The sequence below is a fragment of the Prionailurus viverrinus genome, chromosome D3 (genome assembly GCF_022837055.1).
Source record: "Prionailurus viverrinus isolate Anna chromosome D3, UM_Priviv_1.0, whole genome shotgun sequence".
Taxonomy (NCBI): Eukaryota; Metazoa; Chordata; class Mammalia; order Carnivora; family Felidae; genus Prionailurus; species Prionailurus viverrinus.
Window position 1 is genome coordinate 1,150,703 of NC_062572.1, and position 22,094 is coordinate 1,172,796.

Here is a 22,094-nt window from a genome sequence, read left to right on the forward strand (position 1 = left end):
TCGCGCTCCCCCGGGCAGAGGGCGGGTGGGGCCGCAGTGTGGGTTCCGGGGTCTGTGAGGAAGGGGAGCTGCCCCATCGTGGTCAGCGTGGCCGGGGCGGAGGTTGCGGGGACCTCACACAGACACAACACAGTGAATGAGCATCATCGGGGCGTCTGTGCGGCTCTCAGCAACGAGGTGACCTGCGAGGCGAGCCAGCTCCAAGGAGAAGCCCAAGCGCAGGCCTAGCAGGCAGGCAGCCCGAAGGGAACCCCCAGACCCGCGCAAAGCCGGCCCCTCCCCCTGCAGGCCAAGTTCACCGGCACGTGCGGGGATGGGAGCCGTCTGTGAGGCGCTCAGCCAGGCGCGCGGCCGAGGGTCGCAAAGGGCCGGGGAGAGAGGTCGCCAGGCCGGGCGCTGGCCGGCCACCAGCCACAGGCCAGACCCACCGCCTGACTCGGTGGATGGCCTTTCGGGCACAGGTGAGCTCATCTTCCCGTGACCACTGCAACGGGGCCGCGAGCCACAGCAGTCACTCTGGCCCTCCGTGCAGCCGGGGGACCTGGCACGGTCCGCCGTGCGGATGGGGCGGCTGAGGCTGGAGGGCCGTGCGTGTCCCAGGCTGACGGGCGCCCAGGCCACAGCCCCCGCCACCCCACTGCCGGCTACCTCCTCGCCTAGAGGCCGGGGGGTTGCGGTGGGGACGTGTGCCATGCTCGTCACCCTCACCGAGCTCTCAGGAAGCAAGCCGGCTGACACCTAGTCGCCGAGAAGTTGCTCCGTGCCCGTCCAGTGCTTGAGCGTGGCGCTTATCGGCAGGACGTGCGGCCCGCATCTCGTTGCCCGGGCGCCACGACTTCAGCGTCTCCCCGCCCAACCCCACTCGCCTCCTGGAGGGGACAGGGCACGAGAGACTAAGACAGAGAGACAGGGAGACTCCACTGAGAGCGCTGGCCAGGCGTGGGCCGCGAGGACCTGACGGAAGGACACTGCGGGGCACACAGTAGGTGCCCTGTCAACACCGGCCTCCGTGACGGTCCAACGGGGCCTTCAGCCACGAGATGCTCACGGGCGGGAGGGCCCTGCATCCGTGGCCCACTGATCAGGAGGGCGGCCCCGCGGGCAGTGCGGCGACAACTCCACGAGCAGCTCCCCACGGGCCTCGCCCCTGTGTTTCTGCAGAGATGTGCATTCATTTTAAGCTCCCGTCCTGAACCGGGCAGAGTGGGGTCTCCGTGGGCCAGGGGTGGGTGGTGTCAGGGAGGGACGTATGGGCCGGGGAGAGGGATGTAGCATCTGACCCCGGGGGGTGGCTGACCGGCCAGGTTGGGGTGCAGCAGGCCCCTGCTCCCCCAAGGGGAGGGATGCAGTGGGGGGCAGGCCGTCCGAGGGGACCGACCCTGGAGTCAGGGTCACACACCCCGCAGCACTCAGGACCCCCCCGAGTGGCCCCTGCACTGCCTGTCCTGCCTGACCCCCAGCAGCCCCACCATGCTGCCCTGAGGACGTCCAGGAGGCCGCTGGTCCTCCCCTGCCCTGCTGCCCCCAGGGCCTGGACGTTGGTTTGGACGCTCCATCCACGGCCCCTCCTTTGACATTTCCTACCCTGGAGGCGTCCCTTGCCCTGCTCTGCCTGATCGCCTCATGAGCCCCCATCGTGGGGGTCTTGCCCCCTTAATGCTCTGCGAGGAAGCCAGTGCAGGACCCCTCTCAGGGACCTCCCAAAGTCATACACACCCACTTCCCCAAGACACCCCTCTTCTGACACCCATGGCCAGCCCGGGGTCCCCGAGACACCCTCAGGTTGGACAACTCCCTAGGAGGACCCCCGAACTCCCCGAGAGCAGCTCTTCTCGCCATCAGGGTTCACTGCAGGGAAGGGACACAGGGAAACACCACCCAGGGGAAGGCCCAGGGGGCCCCCCGAACACGCACCTGCGGGACCGTCCTCCACTGGGGCCTTGGACAGACTCAGCTCCCTGGCCCTGACGTGTGACAGTGCACACGGGTCACTGCCAACTGGGGGGCTCCTGCCTTGGTGTCCCGTCTTTATGGGGGGCTGCAGAGCCAGGTGGCTACTGGCCCCTCCGGGGGTAGAGGGGATGCCGAGCAGCCCAAAGCCCGCCATGACTTGCACGTGGACCCCCGATGGACAGGGCGCTCGGGGCCCGAGGCCCTCCCGGAAGCCGGACAAAGGCCAGCCCTCACTCCGGCCCGGGTTAAACGCTCCATCAGACCCCGCGCCACCAGGAGGCACAGCAGACAGGGCAGCGGCGTGGACCTCCTCCCTACACAGAGCCACAGCCCAGGGGCCCCGGCCCGATGACCAGGGCTGACCCGGCTTGGAGTGGCCGCCCATCCTCAAGGGGGGTGGGGGGCATGGCGGAGACCCCCCCACGCAGGACTCCTGGGGGCGCTGTCGGGGGCTGGTCTCTCAGATGCCGTCTTTCCACAGATGTAATTACGAAGCAGGTGATGGAAAGAAAGTTCTGGAACTGGATCCAGATGGTGGTCACACAGCATAAATGCACCAAGTGCCACTGAATCATACACTTTAAAATGATTCATTTATATCAGGTGGGTTTCTTCTCAATCTTCAGGATAAGTACATCCCAAATATTGCACAGAACACACTTCTACTAAAAAGGTACTTAGTGTGTATTTCAAATTCCGCCCAAAATTGGTTTTTAAAAACTTTTGACTCAAGCGAGGGTGTGATGTCCCCAGCTGCAAACAAACTCGTGCGGACCCAGCCGGGTGGCCTCCTGGGGCGAGGGTGGCTGCCGTGGACTTGTGGCAGGTGAATGCGTGGGCACCAGAGGGAGCACAGCAAGGGAGGACCGCTGAGTGGCAGGGGAGCTCACAGCCGAGAGAGGAGGGTCAACATCGGGCGGGGACCTGGGGTGGCAGTGCTGGCACCTGAGGGCACGAACGGTGGAGAGAGGGAGAGGCACCAAGGCCGAGAGGTTCGCAGGGAAGAGCCCGAGTGTCACTGGAACTCGTAATTAGCTTTGCCTTGCGTTTGTAATTTAAAAATGATAAACAAAACCAGAACCGCATCTTAATTGGGAAAAAAGGCAGTCGGTTCACAGGAGAGGAAATAACCGCTCTGCTGTCCCGGGCAGCCTGGAGCCGCTCGCTCCTCCCTGCCGCCCACGGGGCTCCAGGGACCTCCCCCCTCCCCACCCCGTCCCCGTCCCGGTCAGTTCCCCCCAAGGCACCACACAGAGTTCTCTGTGCTGTAGGGAACCCACAGCGCCTCGGGCCAGGCCCCCCAGGAAGGCCGGTTCTGAGAGATCAGCTGGAGGAAACACACAGGCGCCAGGCCGCCGTCCCGGGTGCTGGGACACTCGCGGACAAGGGGGCGAGGCACACGGCTCTGCCATCGCGGAGCTGACGGCACTCGGACCACTGAAGTGCACGACGCCGGCCGTCAGCGCCTCAGGGAGTCAGGGCGGGACACGGCTCCACGGGAGGACACGGAGGCCCCGGGGCCGCGGGCTGGGAGCTGCCGGGGAGAAGGGCCCTCAGCGCAGGGGGCGCCGCCTGCAGACCTCCGGTCACCATGCCCCCCCCCCCCCCCGGCTTGGGAGCCCCTGCAAACGCAGACCCCGGGCCCCAGGGGTCTTTTACTCAGATCCCAGACGGTTCTCGAGCCCCTGAAAGCCCAGCCCTGACGGCCATCAGGTGCTCAGGTCCCAGGGGCACCTCCCTGCCGGTCTTCTCCATCTGTCCCCGCCCTGTGTCCCCTCAGCCACCTGCCCCCGGGGCCATGGGGCCCAGAGGTCGAGAAACACCACAAAGCGCAGCTGCCCAGGCGCGGGGGTGAGGGGGTGTCGCGGGCGGGGCGTGCAGGGGTGAGCCCCGGACCCGCCGGAAGGAGGAAGGCTACCGACAGCACACGATGCCGATGCTGCAACAATCGAGAAAACCTGCTTGATAAGAGTCCTGTAGTTTTACGTTAAAAAGCAGGATGGCATCTCTCTCAATCAGCGTGAGGCCTCAGCCCTCCCAGGGCTGCCCCCGGTGTCCCCGTGCCGGGGCTCAGCTGGGGCCGGGACGGCCTCAGACGTGCCGAACTGTGCCGGAAGCAGGCGGCTCAGGACCCCCGGGCCCTTCTACCACAGACGTGTACGCGCCCCTCCTCTGTGCCGGGTGAGTCCCGGGCCCCGGGGACCAGACGAGGACCAGGTCGTGACGAGCTTCCCTCGGTCTCTGGGGAGGGTGGCAGGGACCGTCCACGGGGCACCGACGGCAGCGGGGCCGTGAACAGGCGGCGCCCACGTGCATGCCCGGAGCTGTTACCGACGGGATGCCGGGCAGAGGCTTCCCTGAGGCCGCCCTCGGCTTGGGGTCCGCAGGCAGGAGCAGAGAGCAAAGCTGCAGAGAAGGCAGCGCGCAAAGGCCCGGGGGCAGAAGCGGACTCGAGATGGGGCCAGGACGGTACCACCAGGGGGCGGGGCGCTAGCGTCCCTAAAACCACACAGGTGTACGTAGAAGCAGCACCCCTTCACCCCTCACCCAGCATCCCCACCAGGCACACAAGGGTCCTGGGCCACCGGGGCAGCTCCCTAAGACCCAAGCGGCCAAACCACTGCCCGCTGTGACTCCAGGTGCTCCCGTGGGGGCGGGGAGGGGGTGCTCAGGCAAGAGGCTGCAGAACCAGGGACGCCCCCTCCCTGGCTCTGCACCCACACCTGCATCTCCGCCAGGCCCCCAAGCCCACGGGAGCGGCTATCGCTCACGTGACTCTCTCCCTAAACAAGACGCTTTTTAAGAGGAAGCCGGACTCACGCCGGAGGGGAACCAAGCTCGCCCGGCAGAAACGGGGCCTTGAAGAAAGAGCCCGGAAACACAGCAAACGACCGGCCTGCAGCTGCCAGCACCCACGCCACTCGGGGCCGCGACAGTTCAGGTGGCTCCACCCGTAACTGCCCCTCGTGGGGCAGACACGCCCACCGCGCACCTGGGACCACGGGGAGGTAGGTCCTCCTCAGCTCGACTGGGAACAGGTGGCTTGTGCTCCGTGCTGCCCACGACTAACCGGGAGAACCCTCACTGTCGCTCCCAGGTCACAGTCCAGCTGCAGCAGGGAGGGGGTGTGGCCCAGACGCTCGGACTTAAGGGGCCCGGGGGTCACACAGGGCTGGCAGAAGCCACCCCCCAGTGCACCCAGAGCCCCGTGTGGCCGCAGCCCCCGACCCCCACCCTGGCCCCACGCCCACCCGGGCTCTGGCTAAGGGAGAGACTTCCGGAGGAGAGAAGAGGCGGGGGGCAGGCGTGGGGGGCCGCGGGTGGACACGAGGCGCCCTCCGTGCACGGCCGGCACTGTGACCACCAGCCTGCAGACCCGGCCGCCGGAGCAGTCAGAAGACAGGCCAGCGCTCCCCGGACTCCGCCCCGCCACCCACAGCCCACCCCCATCTCTCTCCTACAAAACCACGGGTGAGGGAGGGGAGCGGGCGCTCAGGGTCAGCTGAGCGTGAAGTGCTGGGCGCAGAGATCATCCTGCCGGCCCAGCAGCCCCTGCGCCGGGAGGAACTCCAGGGGCACCGGCTCCTGGCCCCTCTTCTTCTTCAGGTCCCGCTCGAACACCTGCAAGGGACAGACAGGTGTTCCCACGCCGCCCGTGCCCTGCACCCCAGCCACCCAGGCCTCAGCCCCGCGCCCTCACCTCGAACGCCGTGAGCTCCAGCAGGGGTGCGATGCTGGTCTCAGGCACCGACAGCGCCTGGTTGATGACGCTGGCGGCCTGCGACACCTCAGGGTGGTAATGCCGCTGGAGGGTCTGGAGAGGCACACGGGCCGTCACCACACGGTGGGAACACGTCCGGTCACGGCAGCCCCCGGGGGAGCCGGGGACGGTGGGGGGGGGGGGAGGGGATGCACAGCTCACCTGCAGCTCCCACAGCGAGCTCTCCAGGGCGCGGCTCTTGGCCGGGTCCTCCTCTGCAGGGTCGTAGGGGTCGGCATCCAGCTCTAGAGCGAGACCCGGGCCCTGCTTCACAGCCTGCTCCTGAGCTCTGGCTGCTGGGGGCAGGCCCCCACCCTCCTGGTTCCCCATCACTCCCCTGCCAGGTCTCTGAGCCCTCTCAGGTCCCCCCAACTCCCCTCCCAGGGCCCCCCCACTCCCTCGGCCCCCCCCGAGGGTCCCCCACTCCCTCAGCCTCCCCCACTCCCCTCCCAGGTCCCCATGCACCTCCAGGCTCCCCCATTCCCCTCCCAGGTCTCCAAGCACCCCCCCCACGCACTCACCGGGGCCCAGCGGGCGGTGTACCAGCACGCGGCAGGCGGGGTGTCGGCGCAGCAGGTTGCAGATGAAGGGCAGCACCATGAGCAAGGCCTCGGGGGGCGCCGTCAGCGCCAGGCGGGACAAGCGCTTGGCGAAGGCAGCCACCAGGTAGGCGGGCAGATGGCTGGGCGGGATGGTGAACGTGAGTGACCCCCAGTCGCCCAGACTCCCGGCCCCTGCTCTGAGTCTAAGCCCCTCCGAGTCCCCTCTCCGGCACTCACGAGGACGACAGGAAGAGGTCGGCCAGGTGGAAAAACCGGGCCCGATACTTGACGTGGAAGACAGACGGGTCCAGGAGACCGTAGAGTTTCCGGTAGAAATCAGGGTACTCGCTGGGAGTGCAGGGGTGAGGAGTGGCATGCAAGCCAGGGGGGCGGGGGGGAGACACGGAGTGAAAACACGGATCATGGCTCCCAGGGGCCCTGTCACACCCCAACTTCCCCTAGGGCAGCCCAGCAGACCCCCAGCCCGGGACAGGCGCGCACGGCTGGACCCACAGGCAGGCGTCCTAGATCGACACTCACAGGTTGTGCTTGTGAATCAGGATGAAAAGTCCGTTCAAGGCCAACAGGCTGATGGCGCCCCCTGCAGACCAACGTGAGGCTGAGAAGCCCCAACGAGGCCTGCTCCCCCCACCCCCGCCGGTGAGTTCAACAGAGCAGGAGGCCCCCCCCCCCCCCCCCCCCCGGCTCCGTCCCGCCAGGGAGGGGACTCGGGCTCCAGCATGCACCAGGCCCTGACGTCGGCTCCTCCAGCCCCAGTTCCGGGAGCCCAGCCCAGCCGGCTGGGAGGGGAGCTCGGCACTCACCCACGTCGTAGGCGCGGGTAAGGAAGTCGATCATGAGGGTGGGCTGGGCCAGGTGGGGCAGGATGGCATCGTGCATGATCACCAGCACCTTCTTGTACAGGCTGAGGGGCAGCTGGCGGGGAGGCAGCAGCGGTGGGTGCGGCCGCCTCACCCCAAGACCCACGTGGGCCAGAGCGGCCCAGACCCGGGGGACCTGCCCCCCACCCCGCCAGTACCTTGTGCTTGAGAAAGCCAAGCCACATCAGCTGGAAGGCCTTCTTGTGCTCCTGCGGGGGAGGGGGTGGGGGTGCCGTCAAGGCCGCACACAAGGCCCCCACCCCAGCGCCCGGACCCCGGACGGGGAAACGGCACTCACGGCCTCCCTCCCGCCCTGCGTAAGAACTAGAAACCCAGAACTGGAGAAGTCCCAGCAAAGCGAGAAGAAACGCGCACCCAGAACACGGCCACAGAGCAGCCGGAGAGCAGCGCACCCAGGGCCGTACGCGGCAACGACACCGGCACCCAGGAGCCCGCTAAGAGCCTGGGAGCCAGGTACCGGCGGCCTCCACCCCACCCCCGTCCCCGTGAGGGAGCCTCGAGGCTGTGTGAGCCGGACAATTCTGGGTCCCACACGTGCTGCCTACGCGTGGAGAGGGCCCTGTCCCCAGCGCGCTCCCCGGAGCGTCTCACCTTCAGATGAGCGACCTTCCACTTGTGCGACAGCTCTGTAGGGAAGGCAGGGGTCAGAGGGCATGCGGGAAAGAGGCGGCGGCTCGCTGGGTGCCCCCGCCTGCCCTCCCGCCCCCACCCCCCCACCCCCTGGGACGCTCACCAGCGCGTTTCACGTAGAAGCTGGAGGAGCTGATCTCCTGGCAGGGGAGGCTCACGGCAGACAGCAGCGCGAAGGCGTTGTTCCAGAAAGCAGGCGGCACCTGCCGAAAGCCTGGCATCAGCTCGGGCGCAGCCCCTGCGCGCCCCTCCCCCAGACACGGGACCCGGCTCACCTCGGGGTACCTGTCAGCCGCCTGGCCCACGACACCCGTGGCCGCCTGCATCGTGTGGTAGCGGATGTCGTCGTGCTCTAGGTACTCCTGGAACCGCGACACCAGCAGCGAGTGGTCCTCCTCCGGAGACAGCAGGCCTTCCACCACCGACTGCGGGCCGGGCAGGGAGGTGAGCTCGGCGGGCCCACCCGGGGTGCCCGCCACGCCCCACAGCCTCCCCCGCCCCCCGGGGTAAAGGGCGTGGCAGAAGCAGCACGTCCCGGAGCCACCTGCAGCGAAGGCCCATCCCGGCTGTGCCCAGAGGTTTTTCAGCACCCCCCCCCCCCCCCGACACCGTTGTGCCCCCACCTTGAAAAGCTGGCGAGGGAACAGGTAGTTGCCCTCCCACGTGGGTTTCTCCAGGGGATGTGCTCCCTCCAGCTGTACGAACTTCATGAGCGTGCTGAGAGCCAGCTCCTGGGGAAAGCGGGCGAGGGAGTGGCTGAGGTGCCCGGACCACACATCACCTCCCCGGCACCTAAGTCTCAGTGCACCCAAGACAACGCTCCCCCACGCGCTGGGACACAGAACACCGGCCGCTAGGACAACCAGCAGACAGAAAACCAGACGTCCTCAGGTAAGCGCGGACACGCAGAAGCCTGCGGCCTCACCCCTGCCTGAGTGTGCGCAGCCTGGCGGCTGGGGGTGCAGGGAACGCGCAGGGTAGAGGCAAGGCCGACGACCCGACTCACCTTGACCTCAAAGGAGGGGTGGGCCAGAAGCTCCCGCAGGCGGTTACAGCAGCTGTGGTACCTGTGTCTCATCCACACCTTGTACTTCCGCGTCGCCCCCTGGGGCCCTGAGGCAGAGCAGGGTGGTCAGACCACACACACCAGGCTGGACGCAGGTCTCCCCCCTCCGCTCTTTGCGCAGCCCCACCCGGAAGTGAACGGAAACGGGTCACCGTGGCCCCAGACCTGGTGCGGGGTGGGAAACCCTCCTCGTCTCACTTCACCCCAAGACCTACACAGCCAGCGGTGGGAACGCGTAACCCCGACTGCCCACGTTAAACAGGATCAGATCCCACAAGTGATCCCCAAAAAACAAACAGGCGACTGAGCCTGGGTGGCTCAGTCAATTGAGTGCCCAACTCCTGATTTCAGCTCAGGTCGTGATCTCAACATTCATCAGCTCAAACCCCGCGTCCGGCTCTGCACTGATAACGTGGAGCCGGCTTAAAATTCCCTCTCTCCCCCTCTGTCTCTCTCTCAGTCCCTCCCCCGCTCATGCTCTTTCAAAATAAATAAAACAAAAACCCTGAAAAAGCGCAGCACGCTCAACCTTTGCTCTAAACAGACCACATACGGACTCTCTCACCCCAACCCTGAGCACAATGGTCCCTCCCCACAGGGAGCCCCGGCTGTGCCCTTCCCCTGACCCCAAGGTAAGGCCGTGTGAGGTCATCCCGTGTTGACAAAGTCTCCCTCCAGCCCTTCCAGAGACGAGGCCCTAGACCCGGCGCGTGCTGCGAGAGGCTCACCTGCCATGACCGTGTCCTCAGAGGGCAGCTGGCCCACAAACAGCTCTCCCCGCTCCAGCAGGGCCCCGAATAGGCGGCTGCACGCGCGCACCGCTTCCTGGGTCTCCTCCGGGTCCTCCGACTGCAGGGACACGGAGGTCGCAGGGGGCCGGCCCTCCCTCCTCACTCAGGGCCGCGACGCTACCCTCCCACCGGACACCCCCTCCCCGACCTGGAAGCCCCGCGAGACGGGAGCAGACGCCCGGGAATCCCGCCGTCGGCCCGCGTGCGCGCCCCCTGCCAGGCCTCCGACCCGGGACCGGCCGCCGCGCCCCGCGCGCCCCCACCTGCAGCACGGCCAGGATGTCGAACACGGCGTTGGCCTCGCGGCGACTCGCCAGCACCGCCTCCAGCAGGCGGCCCAGCGCCCGGCGCGCGCCCCCGGGGCTGGGGTCCCGCTCCATGCCGCCGCCGCCGCCCCACGCGGAACTCACGGACTCTCAAGCCACCGGCCGGCGCGCCCCTGACGTCACCGCCCCGCGCCGAGGCCTCCCGCACGACGTCCCCGCCCCGCGCCTCTGGCGTCATCGCCGCGCGTCTGGCCGAGAGGCGTGCGGCCGGCCGGCATGGCGCTCTTCCACGTCGCGCGGTACGCGGGCCCCGAGGCGGCCGGGCCGGAGCCCGGGGCGGACGGCCGGGCTCGCGCGCTGCTGGAGCGGCTGCAGTGCCGGGCCCGAGAGCGGCAGCGGCGGAAGCAGCAGCAGGAGCCCGCGGGGGCCGCGCAGAACTCGGAGGCGGCGGGACGGCGGCGGCGGCGGCCGCGCAGAGCGCGGAGGCGCGAGTGCGGCGGGCCGCCGGGGAGCCCGCAGGCGCCGCGGGGGAAGCGGCGGAAAGTGGACGGCGAGGACGCGGACGCAGGTGGGGCCGGGCCGGGCGGGGACGGGGGTCCCGGGTCCGCGGGGGTGGGGGGCTGACGCGCCGCCCCTGTCCGCTTCTGCCGCGCAGGGAGCGGCGAGGAGGAGCCCGGGGAGAACAGCGCGAGCGCCCAGGCCGCGGGGCCGCCGGGGGACTCGGGAGAACGGCCCCCCGAAGAGGCTTCGGGGCCTCCCGCCCACGCCCTTCTGCTCGGGGGCTTTGAGAGAAGCAGGGCGCCAAAGGTGAGCGGCCCGGGGTGGGAAGGAAAGTCTTCCACGGCTTTGCTTCGGCCGGGAGTCGGGGGCGGGCGGCTGTTGCGGATCCAGCCCGTGTTGGTGGGGTAGTTCCGAGGGTCGCACCTGTTCAGCAAGCGAACGGCTTGGACTTCAGTCGTCTGTCCTGCAGTTTTCTTTTTGGTGCCTGGAATTCTATGTCAGCTTAGAATTTTGTTTGTGATTATAATAAAGCTAAGAGTGAAACTTGCAGGTAAGCGTTTTAAATGGGTTTCTGGGTTGCATCACAGCAGTGTTTTAAAACATGTTCTCTTAGTTGGTGGGTGTACCTGAGGAATATCTATCTTAGTGCAAGCTTTCAAGAAGCAGCTAGTGGGGCGCCTGGGTGGCTCAGTCGGTTAAGCGTCCGACTTTGGCTCAGGTCATGATCTCACGTCCGTGAGTTCAAGCCCCGCGTCAGGCTTTGTGCTGACAGCTCAGAGCCTGGAGCCTGTTTCAGATTCTGTGTCTCCCTCTCTCTCTGACCCTCCTCCGTTCATGCTGTCTCTGTCTCAAAAATAAATAAACATTAAAAAAATTAAAAATAAAATAAAATACTTCTCAGAAACTTAAAAAAAAAAAGCAGCAGCTAGTAATTAATTTACAGAGTTCTTGGGTGGTGGTGATTACCAAGAAGGAAACGGTAGGTTTGCCAGGGTACGCGGGGGAGCATTTGTGTCCGTGCCAGTGTGGGGGTGCACCTTGACTTGTGATCAGAAGACAGGGGGCAGCCTGGGTAAGGTGGACTGGAGAAAGCAGGGCAAAGGCCCTGAGGCAGCAGTGAGCCGTGGCACATAAAACGAGGTTTGTATGGCTAAGGCTCAGGCAGCAATAGGAGGTTGGGGGCAGGTGAGTGTGGGTCACGGAGGGCTTTGCAGGCCAGGCTCAGGGTGTGGACGTTACCGCGGGTGTGAGAGGAAGCTCCCCCGGTGACCTCGCTCAGGGGAGAGGTACTTTCTGGTGCGTGTTGCTTAATTCCTTTAGAGGTGGCGTGGGGGTGGGGAGATGCCGGGAGACGTGTTAGAAGGCTCGTGGGGCCTGCCTTGCTGTGGCCTCTTCGGTTCGAGTGTCGCGAGTCCTTAGTTTCCGCTGGTCTTGTTCCCCTAACCCCGCGGGCTCTGGAGTCTTCGTTTGGCCCCTTTCTCTTTACGGTAGGTCCAGCCTTTCCTGCCCTCGTGGTTGGCTGAGCCAAGCTGTGTCGGAAAGAGCGTCACCGAAGATTCGGTGCCTATCGAGGACATCCCCGCCGTCCATCCTGACATGCAGAAGCAGCTGCGGGCACATGGCATCTCCTCCTACTTTCCAGGTGCTCATGACGGGGGGGAGGGGGAGGTGCCTTCAAGAGCCTCCTCGCCCAGAGTCACCAGAGCCGTAGCGGCAAGGCCGTGGCACAGCAGCTGACAACACGGGCCCTGGGCAGGGCCAGCATCAAGCGTGGTCTGGGATTCGGGCATCTTTGGCCGCCCGGGCCTGGCAGTCCCTAGAGGCTTCTGGTGTCGTCCTCGAGTGAGAACAGCCCAGCCTGGAAGTCATAGATGGGGGACAAGTCTCCTTTGGGCTTCGGTGCCTTGCCGATTCTGGTGGTTCCGGCACAAACGTGCCTCTCGTCCCTCCTTGTCCAGTCCAGGCCGCGGTGATTCCTGCTCTCCTGGAGAGCACAGCTAACGGGTTTCTGGTGGCCAGAGGCGGCTACCGGCCCAGCGACCTTTGCGTGTCTGCCCCAACGGGCAGCGGGAAGACCCTGGCCTTCGTCATCCCCGTGGTACAGGTGAGCGTGAGGACCGCCGTCCTCGGAGGGGGGCTCGGCCGACAGGGAACCGGCTCTGCTGAGGCCGGTGGCTGTCCCCACCCCACCCCACAGGCCCTGCTGTGTCGTGCCGTGTGCCAGGTCCGAGCCTTGGTCGTGCTGCCCACCAAGGAGCTGGCCCAGCAGGTATGTGCACCCCACGCTCTGAAGTCAGACTCGGGGTCCTTGTCACTGTGGCGCTCCGTACCGGGTCGGTGACGGCCGCTCCTTCCCCAGGTGAGCAAAGTGTTCAACGTCTACACGGACGCCACTCCTCTGCGTGTCGCCCTGATCACTGGGCAGAAATCGCTGGTCAAGGAGCAGGAGACTCTCGTTCAGAGGACGTAGGTCTTGATGGGTCGTGGGCCCCTCGGGGAGCGGGGAGCAGCCGCATCGTAGCCGTCCGGCCCCCGCAAGAACAGAAAGCCTGGCTGTCTGCGGGTCTCCCCTGTGTTGGGGGTCGGCGTGGGGGCTTCTGCTGAGCCGCTCTCCGCTCCACAGAGCAGACGGCTTCCGCTGCTTGGCTGACGTGGTGGTGGCCACCCCTGGCCGCCTGGTGGACCACATCGACCAGACCCCGGGGTTCAGCCTCCGGCATCTCCGCTTCCTGGTACGTCGGGCGCCTGGAGGGAGGCCCGGGCTCGAAGCCGACACCGACCTCGGCCACCAGACTCCAGGCGTCCTGCTTCTCCTAGGTCATCGACGAGGCCGACCGGATGATCGACAGCATGCACCAGTCCTGGCTGCCCCGGGTGGTGGAGGCGGCCTTCCCGAGCGATAGCGCCAAGGACCCCTGTGCTCTGCTCCAGAGGAGGCAGCTCCGGGCCACCACTGCCGCCAGGTACACGCAGCGAACTCTGCCCTGAGCTTGGTGGGCCACCCTGAGCGTGGGTCCCGTCGCGGTTCCCCTCTGTCTCCCAGACCCGCTCTGCCTTGGCGTGTCCTGGGCGGCCAGGTTCAGCAGGTGTGCCGGCCGGACCAAGGTCGCCGGCCCACCGCCCGCTCCCCTTCCAGCATCTGCTGCCCTCAGATGCCGCTGCAGAAGCTGCTCTTCTCGGCCACCCTGACACAGAACCCCGAGAAGCTGCAGCAGCTGGGCCTCCACCAGCCCCGGCTCTTCTCCACGGGGCTGGCACGCGGGGGCCCCAAAGACGTGGACGCGGACGGGGACTCGGGCGGGAAGTACACCTTCCCCGCGGGGCTCTCGGTGAGCAGGGCGCACGGGGCCGGGAGGGGGCGCACGACGGTGCTTGGGGCGGGGCCAACCCCGTGCTGTCCCCGCAGCACTGCTACGTCCCCTGCAGCCTCCGCACGAAGCCACTGGTCATCCTGCACCTGATGCTGGAGATGAACTTTTCCAGGGTCCTCTGCTTTACCAACTCCCGCGAGAACTCACACAGGTGAGGTCTGAGGGGGCGGAGGGGGCGGAGGGGAGCAGAGGGGAGGCGGGTTCCGGGCCCTGCCCACCTGGCTCCCTCCCGCCTCTCCCGCCCAGGCTCTTCCTGCTAGTCCAGGCTTTCGGAGGTGTGACGGCGGCCGAGTTCTCCTCCCGCTGCGGGCCTGGCCAGAGAAAGGTGGTCTTGAAGCAGTTTGAGCAGGGCAAGATCCGCCTGTGAGTACCCGGAAGGAGGGGAGCGAACGCTCACGGCAGGTACCGGCCTGGGCCGTCCGGGGCGTACTGCCCCAAAGGAGGCTCCCCTCTGGAGCCGGTGGCAGCGTCCCCCACAGGGCCGGAGGGAGAGGGGCTCCCGGCCTCGGGCGGGGCCTGAGCCCCTTGCTCTTCCCAGCCTCATCAGCACAGACGCCACAGCTCGAGGCATCGACGTGCAGGGTGTGCAGCTGGTCGTCAACTACGACGCCCCCCAGTACCTGCGGACCTACGTGCACCGGTGAGGCCTGTCCCGTGGCCTTGGAGGGAAGGGCCCCGGAGAGAACCCACCGTCCGGGGCACCCCTGGGGGCCAGCACTCGAGGTGGCCGTGCTCGGTTTCAGGGTCGGGAGAACCGCCCGCGCGGGAAGAACCGGACAGGCCTTCACGCTGCTGCTCAAGGTGCAGGTGAGTCTGCGGGGCGCTTGCCGGGGGGACGGGGGGGCTCGGCCGGTGGCTGAGGGGAGGCTGAGACCCCTTCCCGTCGTTGGCCTGCAGGAGAGGAGGTTCCTCCGGATGCTGGCCGAGGCGGGGGCACCGGAGCTGGCACGGCACGACATCCCCGGCGAGCTCCTGAGGCCGCTGGTCCCTCGCTACGAGGAGGCCTTGTCCCAGCTGGAGCAGGCCGTCAAGGTGAAGGGCCGTGGCGTTCTCGGGACACGCATCTGACTGACAACGTGTGCGAGAGCGGGGGAGAGGGTGGGAGGGCGGGAGGGCGGGAAGGGGGGCCGGGGCCAGAACCGCACTTCCTGAGCAAGCATCCGGAGGTGCTGCGTCTCAGGGTTGGGGCGCCAGGGCGGGGCCGCGGACGGGGGCAGGGGGCCGGCACCGTGCGAGTCTCTACCTCTCCCCTCCACAGGAAGAGCGAAGACAGAAGGCGGCCTAGACGCACTCAGAGGACGCTGCAGAGCAGCCCCTTCCCGCCCCGTGCCACCTGCTGGGCTTAGCCACCTCCTTTCTGGAAAATCCTGAGCGCCGCCTGCCGCATATGTGAACAGAAGACAGGTTTCTCGGATTTCCAAAGAAGCGACCGGCTGAGAGGGTGCTTGTCCCCCCCTTCCGCTGCCGCCTCGTGCCCGGCTCCAGGACAGTCCCTGCAGCAGGCCTGGCTCCGGGCCCAGGGTGAGGGTCTGGGGGAGGCTCGGTGGCCTCTGTGCACGGTGCTCTCTGCAAGCAGGGCTTAGTAGGACCGTTCCCGCGGTCCAGAGCTGGCAGGGCGGCCTCGGGGGTCTAGCCTCGAGCCACTTGGGTCCCCACGGTGCCCGCCGTCCCGCGTCACACAGGTTGCCCTGCGTCCCGCACTGGCACCTGGCTCGGGGGCTGGCTGGCGTGTGACGTCTCCTGGTGCCGTCCCAGCGTGGCGTGCCTGCATCCCCGTGGCATCGGCGTGGACCAGACCACACGCGCTTTCCTGTCAGTCACCACGTGGGAGCGGGGTAAGCCCGGCAGCGCGCCACGACGTTCCGTTGCTTCAGAAGCGCTGACCCGCCGCCGTGCCAAGGGTTTGTTTCCACGGTTCATTTGCAGAAATTAAAACAACCTTACAAACCAGGGTCGGGCCGTAGTCCTTTGTCCTGAAGGAATCAGCCGGGTAAGCGGAACACAGGCTGGGCTGCATGGCTGCCCGCGGGGGGCGCGTGTGGCAGGGGTTGGAAGCACTCAAGCTGGGAATCTCCAGCTAAACGCGTCTGTACCCCTTCGAGACAAAAACCGGCATCCTCCGCGCAGAACCAGCTTACGCCTCTGTACGTGCTGCACACGGCACCCCCGGCACGAGCCAGAGACGCCAGAGATGCCAGGCCGCAGGTGCTTAGGGCCAGGAGGGGCCTGCGAGCCCCGTGTGTTCTCGCTCTGCGCCAGGGACCCGCTGAGCCGGCTGAGGCCTCGCCCACGGCCGGAGCCGGATGGTGCTCGACATCCACCCTGGGGCACCGCCACCACGGGCACCGGAACCGCCCGCGTGGCGTCGAGACCGATGGTCCGGATCACCTGACGGCTCTCGCTTCCCCGAGGACGGACGGGTGAGCTGCCCGTGGGCCGGAGCCAGCCTCGCCGATGGGGGCTTCTTCCTGGGCCTCCTCGTGGACAGACCCCTGACTCCAGGGAAACGAGGCCAGGCTGGCTCAGGAGACCTCTCCCCGGGGGCTCCTCTCCCACCCGCAGCGTGTCTCTTTCTTCATGCAGTGAGGCTCGTGCCCGTTGCCCGATTTCACGTTCGTCTGTACATAACAGTGGGTGGACCGGGCACTAGGGAAGGGACGTAAGTCACGCTCTTGGCTCGGGAGACGCGGACGTGACCAACAGATGATGCTTGGGCACGGATGGGGCTCCGCACGAACCGCCACCTCCCATCAGAACTCGGGAAGGAGGCTGTCAGCGGATCCTCAACCATTTCGTGCGGTTGCGTCGTTGATTTTGGAGACAGCACGAGTGGGGGAGGGGCAGAGAGGGAGGGGGGGAAAAGAGAGAATCCCAAGCAGGCTCCACGCTGTCAGCACAGAGCCCAACACGGGGCCCAAACCCACGAACCACGAGATCGTGCCCTGAGCCGAAACCAAGAGTCAGACGCTTAACCGACTGAGCCCTCCAGGCGCCTGTTTCGCAGTTTTAAATGACCCACTGAAAGATAAAAATCACTTCATCCTCGAGTGCAATCCTAACGTACAGTATTTAAGGGTAAGGAGTGTGAGTGGACACATTCCCACTCTGCAAACGGAGGACCAAAGGGGCCACGTCGCGCTGGTCCAGCGGGTGTTTTCGAGCCTCACTGGGTCCTCAGTGTGGCGTCCTCGCCCAGGGCCTCAGATGGGGGCGGGGGGAGATGCCGTTCTGACCCACGGCCACGTTTCTGTGTCAGCAGCTTTTCGACACTGCGTTTGGATCTCTGAAATAAGTGGTTGTGTGATCTCAAGACGCGATGAGTTTCACTGCGATTGACCTGGGACCTGTTACTTTCCCGGCAATAGGACGAAGATTTGTGCATTTCTCTGTCTTTAGCCACGCGTGCTTTAAGAAGAGGTATGCTTCCGTCGGTCACCGCACACAAGGGGCCACGGACACCGAGTGACCGGCAGGAAGTGTGGATGTGGCTCTCAGCTGTCGCTCCCCTGTGGACTTGCACACGGTGCCCCGTGTAACCGCCGCTTCTCTCTATGTCCGCGGCCCCTGACACAGACCCGCGTCCCTGTCCCAGGCCAGAAAGCTCCACCCGTGTCTGCACGGGACGTCCCCGGGCCTTTAGAAGGCCACATGTCTGGCCATCAGACTTCCCCGGGAAACGCTGTACGTGCACCTGTGACAGCCGCAGTCGGGCGCGCGTTGATGCCGCGTGCGGGTGTCAGGTGACCGCACCCTGACTGGGCGGGCCACACAGCCAGTGGCCGAGGTGCAAACGGAGAGAGACGTGTCCTCCGCTGTTTCAGCTACAGCGAGGTATTTAGGGACGGGGACAAGGAGGATAGATACCAGCCCAGCGTGAGCGACCTGGTGACCATAGGTGGCCTGAAGTCTCCTCAAGACATGCAGCTGAGTAGTGACGAGTTTGTGGCAAGTTCTCCCCATGGGCTGCCTCCATCAGGAAGCCTGAAGGGCCCGGAGGCCCCAGCGTAAGCCAGTGCGCCGTGGTCCGCGGTCCGGGAGCGTGTCGGCAGGTGCCTGGGTCCGGCAGACACTGCTGGCCGGGCAGGACACGAGGCGCCTTGCTCAGGCCTCCCCCTCCCACGGGACGTCCCCGAGGGCCCACACTTCTCCGTCCCGGGGGCCTTGCTGTTGTGAAAGGCTAAGGATCCGCACCGGGTTTGCAGCTTTGGGGGCTGCTGGTGATGCCGGGGGCCCAGCACCTGGGAGACCAGCTCCGTCCACCAGCCCTGGGCGTCTCTGGGGCTCTGATGGGTCTGGACGCCGGGGTGAAGGCCCCCGGACGCTGCACGCTGGGGACCGGGCGCCCAGGGAAGCTCCGCCTTGACCGCGGGCGGACATCAGGCTCCGGAGCCCGGGCTCAGCCTCTGCCCCGAACACACCCTGCACGTCTGCTTCGGGAGCAAATAACCTACAGGAGACACTTGACACCGAAGAGGAGAGACCTCCCTACCTTCCGGCACCTCTGAAGCCTGCAGCCTCGCACGAGCCAACGCACGAGACAAACGTGATTTTCGGGAACGTCCTCGGTCACGACTCGGCACTCCTGATGCAGCAGGAAGTACACGCGGCCCCGCGTCACGTACCGGCCCCGGAGCGCTCTCCTCTCTGCAGGTCGTGGGTCCCGGGCGGCGTGCCTCTGAGAGGTTTGTACCCTCTGCGTGGACACTGACAGGGAGCTGTGTTCCAGCCCCGTGCGACTGTCCCAGGGACCTGCTCTGAGCAGCGGTAGCCGTGATGCTGATGGAGGCCGAATGCTCGCGGACTCCTCCAGAAGCCTGTCTGCTCACACCCCCAGCACACGCACCTCCGCTCGCCCCAGGGTCTCTGCACCGGTCGTTTGCGTCACAAATGCTGCCGGACCTTCTTTTTTTTTTTAATTTTTTTTTAACGTTTATTTATTTTTTTGAGACAGAGACAGAGCATGAACGAGGGAGGGTCAGAGAGAGGGAGACACAGAATCTGAAGCAGGCTCCAGGCTCCGAGCTGTCAGCACAGAGTCTGACGCGGGGCTCGAACTCACGGACCGTGAGATCATGACCTGAGCCGAAGTCGGACGCTCAACCGACTGAGCCACCCAGGCGCCCCAGCTGCCGGACCTTCTTAAAAGTTGCGTCTTTAAATAATTTTCTTTGGGTCTAACCAGATCTGTTACCTAAAGCTCACGTGTAGTTCATTCACTGTCTTGTACCTTCCGTAACCCCAAACGTATGAAAAATCTGTTAAGCGTTTTCTCAAATTTGTTCCTTCAATTGAACTTTAAAGCCCTTTAATAAAGCATGTCTGTCTGGCTGCTGCAAATGCCGCTCTTCATTAAAGTCCACGAGGCACACGCGCGTCCGGCCTCCCAGCCCTGGGCCACGTTCCCGTCCAGTCTCGAACAATTCTAGCGGAACCGCACAACCCGGACGCAGCCTTGGCTCCACAGCAGGACTGGCCCGAGGTCCACCCTGTGTGACTGAGTCCACGTTCAAGACGCTTTCTCCGGCAGGTTCTCTCAGGAGGCGCCGCAACGGGTCTCATCATCGTTTCATGCCTCCTTCAGGTGAGTCTGCCTTAGCTTCACTACCAAAATGTCATTTCGTGAATAGTCTCCTGGAACACCCCCGAAGGATTCACTAAGAATTGAATACAAACTACACGCCCGACTTTCACAAAGGGGATTTGTTTGCACTGGAATAGTCTTCTAATGCGTTGTCAATTTCTGCTTAAGATTACAAATTCTCAGGACAGATGTAAGCCAATTTCTGGATAACTAGTTGCTGTAAGAGGCTCCCGAGAAACCCCAAAACCCCAACGAAAAGCAGGACGCTCCCAGACCGCAGACTTCACACCCCGTGTGGCGTCACCTGCACATCATGATGACCGTCAGCCCTAACCTTCCTACGCTCTGTGCTTGCTGTCGCTGAACCAAACACAGGCGAGCCTCACGATCGGGGAGCCCGCCCCCCACCGTGTGCCGTGGACCTTGGGGGAGAGGGGTGCCTCCCAGGCCCGGCCTGTGCTGTTGTCGGTCCCCGCCCCGCATGCACTGCCAGCCACTTCCCTCGCGCTTGCTGAAGGGGTGCCACACCCCTGTCCCCACGGGCAGAGGAGGGAGAGCGACCGTCGGGTCAGCAAGAACACTCAGGACCCTGTGACACCACCAGCCAGGAGCGCCACACCCAGCCACAGCGCACATGGAGCCCTCGCTGCTGTCAAAGAAACTTTAAAAATTGAAATCATACGAAGTATGTTTTGATCACGAGTAGGTTTTAGCATTTGAATATTTGAAAGTATTAAACTCTTAAAAGCACAGAAAACCTTTGACAAAAATTAACGTATTGGAAATATGTGTCTCTACACAAAGAGATTGTATCTACAATATCACCATAGATGTAGGGACAAGGTCGTACTTCAGCGCCGTCGAGAAACAAACAAATCTTCTCAGAAGGTAAAATCCCAGATTACTCAAGGCACGTGTTCTCATAGTGAAATGTTAGCAAAAGAGATCTACTCAGCAGTATCCCAAAGCTGATAAAAACAGTTGTATCACACCTATGTAACGCCAGCGTGACAGCATCCCTCCAGGTAACATCTTTTTTTTCTAGCTTTGTTTACAATGTTACAAACATAGTGTGCAGATACTTAAAACAGTGTCAGTGTATGAGAGGGCACATAAATGCACGCAGAGCGTGCAGTGTTCAGTGTAGAGTCCCGCAAGCACACACTCACAGAGCTCCCTCGCCCCCAACAGCAAATAAGGTCGCGGTTGGGCGTCCGACTTCAGCTCAGGTCATGGTCTCATGGCTCGTGAGTTCGAGCCCCGCCTTGGGCTCTGCGCCGACCTGTGCAGAGCCTGCTTGGGATTCTCTATCTGCCCCTCCCCCACTAGCGTTCTCTATCTCAAAATAAAGTTAAAAAAATAAAAACATTTTTTTTAAGTTTATATTAAAAAAAGAAAAAAGCTCGTTATATACCCTGAGATGCACTGGGTCAGATTACCCTAAGTGAGTGCACTTGGTGATCCCCTGTCTGGACTTGCACAGCCGCGGCCGGGCTCTCTCTGTGTCCCCGGGACAGGCGCCCCGCGCTCCTCCTACGGGATGCGATGTGTGTATTTGTGCTGGCTCCCCGGCCAGCGGGCGCGCCCCCACCTGCCCCACACCAGGTGCTCCCCCACACCAAGTGCTCCGGCCCGAGCGACTGTCCTCACCAGACTCACCTCTGCAATTGGGACTTATTCTGAACATGGGGCACATTAAGGAACTAACTCCTCGAAGGTAAAGCTAAGCACATCTTTTCTGTCCAAGTAGCAAAGAATCATCACGAGCCCCCGAAGCCGCTGCGCCCCTCCCTACCTCACCCCTGCTCCCAGGCTTAAATGCGACCACAAGTGCCATAGGGCAGAGGACCGAGCAGAAATAACGGAGCAGAGAGGAGGCAGCAGGGAGAAGGGAACAGGGGCCGGGGAGCCGGGGAGCCAAGCCCAGAGGGGCTGGAGAGACAGGAGAGAGGGGCGTCTAGAGTCACCTCCTTGCCTTTGGACCTGAGCTGGCTGGTGACCACCAGCTAGGTGCACAGGTCGACTTTTCAGAAGATCTCTTCTGCCCCAGTCGGCCAGAGTGAAGAAACGCAAACATTTCCAGACCTCTCCAAACAGCTCCATCAAACTGCCCAGCCCGCTGCCAGCCTTCTCCTACAGCTTTATGTGCTCTGTAGTTTTGTCCTGGGAGCGTCTGGGGGCCGGGCCACCGCGGTGGCGTCCTGAACTCTGGGCAACGAGGCCGCCTGTCCGCACGGGGAGCTGAGCGTGGACGAGGCAAAGTGGCCGGCGGGGGCCGCGTCCAGGAAGTAGCCGGTTTGCTCACGACATCAGCCAACTCTGCTGCTCAGACAGCTCGCTGTGCTTCCTGTTCTTCTAGAAGCTTCCACCAAAGGCCGCCCCGTGGCCCTAAACATTTGAGTGCTTGATAACGAAAAACTTTCACCAGTGAGATCTACCCTGGAAGGCACACGGATCTTCAGCACAAGCAGGGGGCAGTGTGGCCCGATGGCGGGGGCGGGGCGGTGACGACCGGCTCTGTATGCGCCACTGGGGCCCGGGGCCAGGTCTGTCCTCCACGTCGGGGCCACAGCGGCGTTCTGCACCGGAGGCCCCGTGGACGGGTCGTGCTGCTGCTGGCTGTCCTGTCCGGCGCATCCGTCCTGGAGCTGCAGCCACAGGGCCGGGCCGTGAGCACCGGGTGACATGAGCCATCACAGGAAACACGCCGTGTGACCCCACCTTTACGAGG

The 22,094-nt window shown here is 64.6% G+C and overlaps 2 protein-coding genes across 2 annotated transcripts; one reads left to right on the forward strand and one right to left on the reverse strand.

Annotated features, from left to right (window-relative positions):
* Window positions 1–2,613: 2,613 nt before the first annotated feature.
* Window positions 2,614–10,106, reverse strand: NOC4L (nucleolar complex associated 4 homolog). Its single transcript, XM_047828080.1, has 15 exons — window positions 9,908–10,106; window positions 9,582–9,702; window positions 8,794–8,900; window positions 8,411–8,518; window positions 8,063–8,212; window positions 7,891–7,990; window positions 7,749–7,783; window positions 7,295–7,345; window positions 7,080–7,191; window positions 6,796–6,856; window positions 6,493–6,603; window positions 6,235–6,395; window positions 5,876–5,958; window positions 5,654–5,767; window positions 2,614–5,574 (listed from the first exon to the last, which is right to left on the reverse strand). The coding sequence occupies exons 1-15, from the start codon at window positions 10,022–10,024 to the stop codon at window positions 5,452–5,454; spliced, it is 1,554 nt and encodes a 517-aa protein (XP_047684036.1). The 5' UTR covers window positions 10,025–10,106; the 3' UTR covers window positions 2,614–5,451.
* Window positions 10,107–10,141: 35 nt separating this feature from the next.
* DDX51 (DEAD-box helicase 51) lies at window positions 10,142–15,733 on the forward strand. Its single transcript, XM_047828079.1, has 15 exons — window positions 10,142–10,478; window positions 10,566–10,717; window positions 11,903–12,053; window positions 12,370–12,515; window positions 12,609–12,680; window positions 12,771–12,877; window positions 13,035–13,143; window positions 13,229–13,374; window positions 13,548–13,740; window positions 13,818–13,933; window positions 14,029–14,145; window positions 14,321–14,422; window positions 14,526–14,589; window positions 14,680–14,814; window positions 15,041–15,733. Exons 1-15 carry the CDS (start codon window positions 10,187–10,189, stop codon window positions 15,065–15,067), a joined length of 1,929 nt encoding a protein of 642 aa, XP_047684035.1. The 5' UTR covers window positions 10,142–10,186; the 3' UTR covers window positions 15,068–15,733.
* Window positions 15,734–22,094: the final 6,361 nt, after the last annotated feature.